Source organism: Agelaius tricolor, unplaced genomic scaffold (genome assembly GCF_023055355.1).
Source record: "Agelaius tricolor isolate 1412-34295 unplaced genomic scaffold, bAgeTri1.0.p SCAF_19, whole genome shotgun sequence".
Classification (NCBI taxonomy): Eukaryota; Metazoa; Chordata; class Aves; order Passeriformes; family Icteridae; genus Agelaius; species Agelaius tricolor.
Genome location: NW_027269279.1, coordinates 13,779,673 through 13,789,956, shown reverse-complemented (window position 1 = coordinate 13,789,956; position 10,284 = coordinate 13,779,673). Strand labels below are relative to the sequence as shown.

Genomic DNA, 10,284 nt, shown 5'->3' with positions numbered 1-10,284 from the left:
GCTGCCCCTCGGAGCCCGAGATCGGTGCGTGCTGGCTGTGCCATGGCAGGGTTGGTCCCCTCCCGGCCCTGCACCCTGGCTGGCTGCTGCAGGCATGGGAGGACATCGCTTCCAGCCTGGAGAGCAGCTCACAATCCGGCCCGGAGAAATGGGCAGCGTTTTGTGCCCCTCCCACCCTGCCAACGCCGCCCTGGCCCCGTTCCCCAAGAACCACGGGAGCCTCCGGTGTTTCCGCGGGGGTTTTACTGTGCCCGGGCCGGGGGCGGGAGCAGGGGGTGACCCCGCACCAGGCCGGCTGGGTGCGGCTCCCCGAGGGACAGGGGCTGTGGGGATGTGAGCGGGGTCAGCCTGGCTCCGGGGGTTTTTATGGCTTCTCTCCTTCAGTGCTACTGCCGGCAGGGGCTGGCTGTGCTGGGTCGGGGCGCTCCGCTGCTGCCGGGGGCTCTCAGCTCTCCTCCTCGGGCACCGGGGCGGTGGAAGGGCTCCTGCTCCTCTCCTCGGCATCGCCCGCGGGCAGCAGCAGCGCCGGGCTGGGGCTGGAATGCCGCTGTTTGCGCATGAAGGGGAAAACCCTGCGGGCAGAACGGGGTCAGAACCGGCGGGGATCACCCGTGGTGGCCCCAGGGACAGTCCCTGCCCTCACCGCTTCTTGGTCTCCGGGGGAATGATGGCCTCGGCCAGGAGGTTCTTGTAGAGGTCCGACTTGAGGAAGCGTGGGTAGGAGTCCTGGGCGAGCAGAGAGGTCAGGATCCTGCCCAGCCCTGCTCTGCCCAGCCCCGCCCTCACCCACCTTCTTCATCAGCATGTAGATGTGCATCTGGGCATCGTCCATCACGTAGCGGTGGGGCGTCTTGATGCCCTCCAGGGTTCTCTCCATCGTCTTGCTGTCGATGTTCACCCAGCGTGTGGCCCCGGGCGCCAGGAACTGCCTGGGGAGTCACAGGCGGCGCTGAGCCCGGCCCTGCCCTGGGGCAGAGCACCGCGATGGCCTGACCAGCCCCAAAGCTTCCTCCCGAAGCCAGTGGCACTCACTGGTAGATGGAGTCCACGATCTCGGCGATGCGGGACTGCTCCCCATAGCGCAGCTCCTCACACGCTTCCCAGAAGCTCAGGTTCTCAGCTGGGGAGGGGGACATGGTGCTGGGAATGGGGACACTGGGCACCCCTCATGGGCAACCCCCAAAGGCCACCATGGCTGGGCATGTGTCCCCTGGGACAGGGAGAGCCAGCTGGGGCAGGGAAACTGGGGCAGATTAGCTGGGAGGTACTGGCATGTGGCGGGGCTGAGGAATGGCAGGACACAGTAATGGGCTGGTTTGGTGGTGCTGGGATTGGGCAGTGGATTAGGCAATAATGGGTTTGGTGGTGCTGGGATTGGACAGCAGATTAGGCAATAATGGGTTTGGTGGTGTTGGGATTGGACAGTGGATTGGGCACTACTGGGACATGGTGGGTTTGGTGGTGTTGGGATTGGGCAGTGGATTAGGCATTAGTGGGTTTAGTGGTGCTGGGATTGGGCAGTGGATCAGGCACTACTGGGACATGGTTGGTTTGGTGGTGTTGGGATTGGGCAGTGAATTAGGCAATAATGGGTTTGGTGGTGCTGGGATTGGGCAGTGGATTGGGCACTACTGGGACATGGTGGGTTTGGTGGTGCTGGGTCAGAGTGGTGGGTGTGGGGTGCCAAAACTGAGGTGTTTCGGGGTTGGGGCTGGGCCCCCTCACCACTGAACTCCTTCTTGAGGAATTCCAGGAGCTGTGTCCGGCCCAGGGGGTCGTTGATGAGCTCACTGAAGTTGAAGCCCCAGCGCTCCACGCGCAGCTTTGTGGGGGTTGTCACTCTGTGGGTGACAGTGGCATTGGGGCTGGCAGTCCATGGCAGCCTGCATGACCCCACAGACCCTGGGCCCTGGGGGCACTTACGTGGGGGCATTCATGGCCCAGTACGTGGTGTCATCCGTGATCCAGGGGTTGCTGGGCAGGCAGCCGGACATGATGGGGTCGTGGGGCACATACTGCTCGTTGAACTTGATGTACCTGCCAGGAGTGGTGGCTGGAGGAGACCAGGGCCACCAACCCCAGCCACCGTGGGGACATGATGGGGACGTGGTGGGGATGTGCCCGAGCTGTGCAGAGCCTCAGCTCCACTCCCTGCTCAGGGCTGGGGTGCAGTGGTGCCAGCACTGCTGGGATGTGGGTGCCCCTGTCACCCTGACAGGGACCCAGCCGTGGCTGGGGCAGCTGCTGCCACTCACCCCTCAAGGCAGATGGAGGATTTCACCCTGGTCCTGGCCATGGCCTTCCTGCAGTACTCGATCTGGGGCCAGGCGCAGGGGAGATGTTGGGGTGCCTGGCAGCTCGTGCCCCCCAGAGCTGCCCCCACCCCTCGCCCCACTCACCTCTCGCTTGTAATAATCCATGTTCTTGGTCTGCAAGAGACACACGGGGCTGGGTCAGGGCACGGTGCGGCCGGGACATTGTCCTGCCCCACCACCATGGACAATCCAGGCACCCACTCCCCCACCCTGGAACTCTGTATCCCATCCCCGTGGCCTCCAGCCTCATTCCCCCAGCCCTCCTGGGGCCAGCACAGCCCATGGAATGAACCCTGCCTTCCCCCCTCCACACCCCAGTGTGACACCATCCCTGGGTTAGTGACACTTACGTGGGCAGAGGACACGGCACACGGCGCAGAGAAGAGAAAGTGGGTGGTTAGTGAGGGCAGCCTGGGGGTGCTGGGGCAGCATTAGTGGGGTCACAACACTGGGAAGGGCTTGGTGGCTGCTGCTGGCACCCCAGGGCACGAGGGCTCCCTGCAGCACAGCTGCCCTGCAGGGATCAGAGGTGCTGGCACAGAGGGGTGCTGGGTGCAAGGACAGACACACGGACCCTCCATGCTCGGGGTGGGGGGCACACGGATGTTAGCAGAGCTGGAGCTCACCCCTCACCCCAAAATGTGGGCACAGCCTGGGCTGAGATGGATGGGCACCCACCAGGGCAGCTCTTCACCCCAGCACAGGCACTGAGTGTGCCCTGTGCCCGCTGGGGTGCCTGGACACCCCCACTCACCAGCTGGACACGGGTGGTGTGGCAGTTCCTGCGCTCGGGACCCTGCTCCAGCACGTTAGGGGCTCCTGGCTGCAAGGACAGCACCATGCTGGGGGCTGGGGGGACCCCCTGCACCTCAGCCCCGCTGCTCGGGGCCGTGCTTGGTGCCAGGGCTGCACCCCCAGCCCGACCCCCCCGCCCCGCGCTCACCGGGGGCCGGTTGACGAGCCAGTACGCCTGTTCCTGGCAGTCGATGACGATGCGGTCGCCCTTGCGCCGCTGCTTGGCTGCCCTGGCCGTGCAGAGGCAGCGGGGAGGTGCTGGCACCCTGCCTGCCCGGCACCCAGGCTGCTCCATCCCGGCCGCTCCCCGGGCGCAGCGGGGCCGGCCGTGCCCGCACTCACCGGAGCTGCTCCCGCGCCTGCATCACCACGAAGTCCCACGTGTGGTTGATCCGCTTGTGCAGGAGGTTGTAGTTGTCCTGGGGAGCGACAGGCAGGCACGGTGTGGCCCTGTCCCCTTCCTTGCCTGGGTCCAGCACAGGCACAGCCGGTGTCCCCCGCCCGCTCCTGGGTGAGCCGGGACTCTCCCAGCTCACGGCAGCTGCGGGGAGGGCACCGCTCACCTTCTCGTGCTCGATCAGATCACCCTGCTTGCGGATGTTCTTCTTGGCCAGGTAAATGGCTGCAAGAGAAGCGGCGGCGCTCAGGGGGGCTGGAAGGGGCTGGAAGGGGCTGGAAGGGGCCGCAGCCCGCGCCGGTGCCGGCGGCACGGTGGTTCCTACCGTAGTCCAGCTCCGTCGCCGGCCACTTGGTGCTGGTCCAGAAATAGGGGGTCTGCGGGGAGGAAGAGGCTGAGGAGCTGCCCTGGGGTGCCCAGGCGGGGCAGCCCCGGCGTTCGGGCCGTACCTGGAAGCGGTAGGGCGACTCGTCTGCCCGCAGCACCAGCGAGCGCGGGTCCTTGAGCGGGTAGATGTAGCCGTGCTTCACGATGAGGTTGCCGAGGTGCAGCGACTCTGCGGGATTGGGATTGGGGGCTGCGTGGAGGCTCGGCAGCCCCAGTCGCCCCCCCCCGTGCCAGGGCACTCACCCTCCTCGGAGATGCCGTACTTCTGGATGAGCCACTCCACGATGTCGTTCCCTGGGGATGGAGGCTGAGTTAGTGGGGTGCAGGGGGGTTCCCCAGGCTGGATACGGGGGGGTTCTTGGCCGGGGCACCTGGCACAGCATGGCAGTGCCAGGGGTCACACCGGGTGACGGGGCCCTGACAAGGACGTGCGAGCGCCCGCCCCGCGCAGACGATGCGTAATCGATCCCAGCTGCAGCGCTGAGCGAGGGGTGCGGGAGAGGAGCGGCGCGGGGCCGGCGGTGGCCGCTGCTGCCGGGCTGGGGACACCCGGGGAGCTCCTACACGCCTTCCCCACGCGCCTCGCGGGGACCCCATGGCGGGGACCCACCTGTCATGGCGTGGGGGATGACGGTGATGAGCAAGCGCTGGTTCCTCATCTTGATGCCCATGTCGGGGTCCTGCATGCTGACGATCATCCGCTCCATCTGCCGGGCAAAGAACCGCTGTGCTCAGCCCCGCGACGGCGGCTCCGGGCCTGGGCACAGCCTGGCTCCCCTCGCTGTGACCCCGGGCACCCTGTGACCTGGACACAACCCTGGGCCCTGCAACCCGACAGGGGCACCCAGTGCCCAGCCTGGGGACAGCCTGGCATGCCACAGCCTGACCGAGGCACCCAACAGCCGATGCTGGAGCTGCAGGCACTCATCCTCCGGGCATCCCCGGCCCGGGGAACCCCGGTTTTAGGGAGCGAGCTCTGCCGAGGCTCTGGCAGCAGCCCAGCCCGGCGTGCGGAGCAGAGCACGCAGCTCCGGGGCGCTGCCCGCGGGTATTCCCTCGTGGGGCGGATCCCGGTGCCCGCGGCGGCGCCGGGGCCGGGCTGTGCCCGCTGTCCCGCGTACGCTGGGCGGTGCTGCTCCCCTGCTCCCCGGCCATCCCATGCCCGCTCCGCCGCCGGCCCCCGATGCCCGCGTAACCCAGCGCAGAGTCAGTGCCCGGTCCCCAGGGTTCCCGCGCCCCGTCTCCGGTCCACACGGTGCCGATGCCCCAGTCTGCACAGTTCCAGACCCCGGTACCCGGTCCACACGGTGCCGGTGCCCTCGGTACCCCCACCCCGCGATGCCGGTGCCCGATCCTCACAGTCCCGACACCGGGTGCCCGCGGTGCCCGCTCCCCACGTTGGCGGCGCCCCGTTTCCGCCGTGCCCCGGCGCGGTGCCCGCTCCCCGCGGGGCGGCTGCCGGTGCCGGTGCCGTTGTGGCTCACCTTGCGCAGACAGGGCATCTGGAGGCGGGGGTGCCGGCCGCGGGGGCCGCCGATGGTCATCGCGGGTGCGCGCCCCGCTCCGCGCCTCCCTGCCCGGCCCCGCCCCGGCCCCGCCCGGCCCCGCCCGGTCCCGCCCCGCTGCCCCCCCGCTCCTGCTGCCGCCTCCACCGGGAGCCCCAAACCCCGGTCCCGACCCCCGGGGCCAATCTGCCCCCTGCCCGTGGCAACCCCGGCACCCTCGGCCCCCGCCGCCCCCGCAGCCTCCCGGGGCCGGGGGTGCCCGGGCTGGGCCGGTGCCCGGGAGGGGACCAACACCGCTGTGGCTGCGGGATGGCGGTGCGGTCAGGGTGCGGACGGGGCACTGAGGGGACAGGAGGGGTGCTCGAAGGGTGCGGGCAGGGTGGGACAATGCGCCGGGAGCGTGCGGGGCTGCGGACAGCGCGGTCAGGGTGCGGGCGCTGTGAGCGAGGCGCTGGGCAGGGTGCGGGCGGTGCGGGCATGGCGGGGGCAGAGCCCTGGGGGCACCGAGAGGATGCTCGGGGATGCAGGCAGAGCCCTGGGGGTACAGAGAGGATGCCCCGGGATGCAGGCAGAGCCCTGGGGGTACAGAGAGGATGCTCTGAGATGCAGACAGTGCCCTGAGGGTACAGAGAGGATGCTCTGGGATGCAGGCAGTGCTCTGAGGGAACCGAGAGGATGCTCTGGGAGGCACGCAGTGCACTGAGGGTACTGAGAGGATGCTCTGGGAGGCACGCAGTGCACTGAAGGTACCGAGAGGATGCTCTGGGAGGCACGCAGTGCACTGAGGGTACAGGCAGGAGGCTCGCGGGGTGCGGGCAGCGCGGGGCGGGCGCGCCCGGCGATGAGCTCACTGCAGTCTCGCCGCCCACGAGCGGCGGGGCTGGAGCCGCCGAGGGGCGGGGGCGGGCGGGGGCGGGCAGCGGAGCCGCCGCGTCTGCGGGAGCCGCCGCCGCCCCGCCGGGCCGCGCCGGGCAGCGCCGGGAAGCGCAGCGGGGAGCGCTCGGGAGCAGCCGGCACCGCCGAGCGCGGCGGCAGCGGGCGGGAGGAGCCGCCGGCACCGGCAGAGCCGCGCCCCGGGCCCCGCCAGCGGCCGCCCCGCCCGGCCCCGGGGGCGGCGGGCCCGGCACGGCTCGGCCATGCTCGGCCTGGACGTGTGCGAGGCCGGCGGGCAGCTGCTGGAGCTGCTCTGGCTGGCGCTGTGCTACCGAGGTGAGCGGCGGCGGCCGGGGGGCAGCGCCCGGGGGCGGCGGGGGGCAGTGCCCGGGGAGGGAGGCGAGCGTCAGTGAGCATCTCCCGGGCGCCCGGTGCATCCATGAGAGAGCAGCACCCTGGGCCCCGGGGAACCGGAGCGTCCCACGGGGGACATCCCCGCTGTCCCCTCGCAGCCTGTGGCACCTGGCACAGGCCACCCTGCCCTGGCACCCGCGGGCAGCCAGCGAGTCCCGAGGTGGGCGCATCCCTGGGCTGGGAGTGCCCCCATGCTGCCGTGACAGCCGAGGGGCAGGGCCTCGCTGGGGGCCAGAGGAGCAGCAGGGCCACTGCTGTGTCCCCATCACTGCCACTGCTGTGTCCCATCACTGCCACTGCCCTGGGACCCACAGCTTGGCCAGACAGACCCAGAGTTTTGGCCCTGCAGCCCCGGGGCTGAGCAGGCACTGTCCTCTGCCCCATGCTGTATTCCCAGCGTGTCCCCAGGGATGGAGTTCCAGGGGTTTTGGGGAGCTCAGTGCTTGCAGTCACAAGAGTGGGGTGGTGATGCAGCGGGCAGGGAGAGTCAGGGACTGTGGGGACATCACCCATGCTTGTGCCCCCCAAGTAGTCTGGCAGCACCAGAGCCACTGGAGCCACCATCCCAGTGATGCCTCTTTGCCCTGCAGCTGCCGCTGGTTTGGGTTTGGGGTGGGAGATGGGGATGGAGGGTGCTCAGTGGGGTTGGAGGGGGCTGCGGGGCAGTGACAGGGATTTCTCCGGGTGACACGAAGGGGCCCTGGGGGCTGGAGGGGTCTGCAAGCGCCCCCCAGAGCGAGCCCACGGCGCAGGCACCAGCTCGCCCTGCTCCATGACCGTGCGGAAATGCAGCCGGCGGCGACACCGCTGCTCTCAGCTGTGCCACCAGGCCCGGGGACACCGAGCCCGGCAGCCTTGCCTCGGCTCCGGCAGGGGACCGGCTTGGCCTCCCCACGGGATTTCCCCTGTCACAGCCCAGCCGCCCCCTGCCCACCGGTGCCTTCGTGTCGGGGGCAGGGGGTGTCCCCCGGGGTGTCCCCGGAGCTGCCACTGCCTGTCCCCCGCAGACATCATGGCTGACAAGGAGGGGGTGACGCTATCGCTGGAGGAGGAGGAGGAGGATGCCGACGTGGCCCTGGCGTACAAGACGCCGGAGAAGAAGAGCCTGCGGGAGATCCAGGAGCTGGACCCAGGGGATGAGAGCCTGCGGAAGTACAAGCAGGCACTGCTGGGTGCCATCCCCGCTGCTGTGGGTAAGACTGGGGCTGCAGGCGGGTTTGGGCACCCCGGCAGCCTCAGAGAGCTCGGGGAGCTCGGGCGGGCTCGAGCAGGGGGCGTCCCGTGGGGGCATCCCCGGCAGGGAGGGCACATCCCGGCTGGAATCGCCCGTGGGTGTCGCCTGTGCCCCCCACCCGCGCAGAGACCCCGGCATTCCCTGCCGACAGTGCCGGTGCCCGGGGACCCCGGCAGTTGCCGTGGTTACGGGATCACCGCCGCAGTTTCCATAGGAACGGCTACAGGGAACCGGGAAATTCATGGGGATGACTGAGAGGAGCGAACGGCGGGGGCGGGGGGGAGGAACACCGGGGCAGCACTGCCGGGGACCAGACCGTGCCCCCATGGCCCCCACGGGCTCCCCCACCCCAGGCTGGTGCTGGTCTGCGCTGGAGGTCCCCGGGGAGCTCCACGGGCCCAGCACCAGTGTCCATCCATGAATGCATCGAGGAGGGTGCAAACTGTGGGGGGGAGGGCTGGCAGAGCAGTGGGGCCATGGGGTGCACTGTGGTGTGTGTGAAAGGTTGGGCTGGTGGCGTGAATGAGACCAGTGCCCGCCTCAAGGGATGCATTCATCGGCTGCACGTGGTGCATCCTCCTCCTCTGCTTCCCCTTGTTCTGCTCCTGAGCCAGGGAGTGGTACCCCCTGGGAAATACCCATGTCTGGGTCCTTTAAACGTGATCTTACCCCAAAAGGCACTGCTGCCAGTGGTGGAGTGACCTGAGGTGCACCTGCTCTCCTGTGCCCTGCCTGGCACTCACTCACTTTAACACCCCCACCATGGACACTGTGGCCCTTCCCTCCATCACAGGGCCATGGGCAGCCCCTTGGGATGGAGGTGATGGTGGGGCTGGCCACGGTGGGTAAGGTCTGGGCCCTGCTCCTTGTCCCCAGATGCCAGTGTGCCCAACGTGCAGGTGACAAAGCTGACACTGATGTGCGAGCAGGCGCCAGGGCCCATCACCATGGACCTGACAGGTGAGCCTGGGGACACCTGGGGGGGGAGGAGGAGGAGGAGGAGGGGGAGGAGGAAGGGGTACCGGGCTGATGGATCATCTGCCTGTGCAGGAGACCTGGAAGAGCTGAGAGGCCGGGCCTTTGTGCTGAAGGAAGGGGTGGACTACAGAGTGAAGGTGTCCTTCAAGGTGAGGGGAGTGCGTGGTGCCCTGTGCCCGCTGTCTGGGCATGGCCCTGTTGCCCTCACACTACGGGGTCCCCACCCTAAGGGGTCCTTGTTACCCTGGGACCCTGCCCCACTGGGTCCCTCTTGCTGCCCATGCCTGTCCCAGGGTCTCTGCCTTGGCACATCTGCCTCCACCCTTTACCCCTGGGCTCTGTGCCCCTCTGGGGGTCTCTGCCCACCCTGAGTTCCCTCCTGAGTCACTGCCACCCTGGGGGTCCTTGTTGTCCCCATGGTTCCTGCCACCCCAGCATCCTCGCTTCTCCCAGAGATCCCAGCAGTGCTGCCTATCCAAGGGTTTCCTAGAGGTCCCTGCCCCTCCTGAGGGGGATCCCTTCCATCTCTGAGTCCCTGCCCCTCTTGGAGTTACGTGCCAGCCTGGAGTCCCTGCCACCTTTGATGCTGCTGAATTCTGACACCCTGGAAGCCGTGGATGTCAGGGTGCCAGGGGTCCCCATGCCGTGGGGGCAGTCCCCAGGTCCCCCCTGCCTTGTGCCCGCAGGTGAACAGGGAGATCGTCTGCGGGCTGCGGTGCCTGCACCTCACCTACCGCCGGGGCCGGCCCGGTGAGTGGGGCTGGGGGCTGGGGGCGGGGGCTGGGGGTCCCCACGCCACCCTGGCCCCACTCACCCGTCCCTCCTGTCCCCTCCTGGCCCAGTGGATCGCGACGTGTTCATGGTGGGCAGCTACGCGCCGCGGGCCGAGGAGTACGAGGTGGTGACGCCGGCGGAGGAGGCGCCGCGGGGATGGCTGGCCCGGGGCTCCTACCGCGTCCGCTCCCTCGTCACCGACGACGACAAGACCGAGCACCTCTGCTGGGAGTGGGGCCTGTGCATAAAGAAGGCTTGGGAGGACTGAGCCCGCCCCGCACCCCGGCTCCCCCCGGCGCTCGGGGCCGAGGTCCCGGGGAGCCCCCGCCGGCACCGCCGCGCTTGCCCCAGTCGCGTCAAGGGTTCAGGGGGGTACCTTAGCGAGTGAGAGCCCGTGGTCGTGGTCTTCGCAACCAAAGTTATTTTTAATTGCTCTTTTTTTTTAAATATCGACGCCCGCCTGGTCCTCACGGCGTCCCCATCGCTGGGGCCGGGGCTGTGACCCTGCCGTGGTGGTGCCGTGCCCGGTACCCGCCCGGTCGCAGGCTGTGCTCTTCCATCGCCATTAAACCCTACAGACTGGTCTCTTACTGGTGTCTCTGTGTCCCCACC

General features: G+C 68.8%; 2 protein-coding genes across 5 annotated transcripts; one reads left to right on the top strand and one right to left on the bottom strand.

Annotated features, from left to right (window-relative positions):
- Positions 1-226: 226 nt before the first annotated feature.
- On the bottom strand, positions 227-5,522 carry RGS11 (regulator of G protein signaling 11). 3 transcript variants are annotated; one of them, XM_071444383.1, is made up of 17 exons: positions 5,379-5,522; positions 4,505-4,601; positions 4,138-4,188; positions 3,957-4,063; positions 3,833-3,884; positions 3,674-3,732; positions 3,453-3,529; positions 3,259-3,340; positions 3,070-3,138; positions 2,400-2,429; positions 2,256-2,317; positions 1,924-2,037; positions 1,726-1,841; positions 1,033-1,120; positions 791-929; positions 644-726; positions 227-572 (listed from the first exon to the last, which is right to left on the bottom strand). In XM_071444383.1, exons 1-17 carry the CDS (start codon positions 5,436-5,438, stop codon positions 446-448), a joined length of 1,413 nt encoding a protein of 470 aa, XP_071300484.1. In that variant the 5' UTR covers positions 5,439-5,522; the 3' UTR covers positions 227-445. The 3 variants fall into 3 exon arrangements, with proteins under 3 accessions (XP_071300484.1, XP_071300485.1, XP_071300486.1); XM_071444384.1 differs by having other exon boundaries at positions 2,400-2,423; XM_071444385.1 differs by lacking the exon at positions 5,379-5,522 and adding an exon at positions 5,254-5,364.
- Positions 5,523-6,312: 790 nt separating this feature from the next.
- Positions 6,313-10,262, top strand: ARHGDIG (Rho GDP dissociation inhibitor gamma). 2 transcript variants are annotated; one of them, XM_071444388.1, is made up of 6 exons: positions 6,319-6,608; positions 7,694-7,879; positions 8,797-8,880; positions 8,971-9,047; positions 9,585-9,648; positions 9,741-10,262. In XM_071444388.1, exons 1-6 carry the CDS (start codon positions 6,536-6,538, stop codon positions 9,938-9,940), a joined length of 684 nt encoding a protein of 227 aa, XP_071300489.1. In that variant the 5' UTR covers positions 6,319-6,535; the 3' UTR covers positions 9,941-10,262. The 2 variants fall into 2 exon arrangements, with proteins under 2 accessions (XP_071300490.1, XP_071300489.1); XM_071444389.1 differs by having other exon boundaries at positions 6,313-6,608; positions 8,797-9,047.
- Positions 10,263-10,284: the final 22 nt, after the last annotated feature.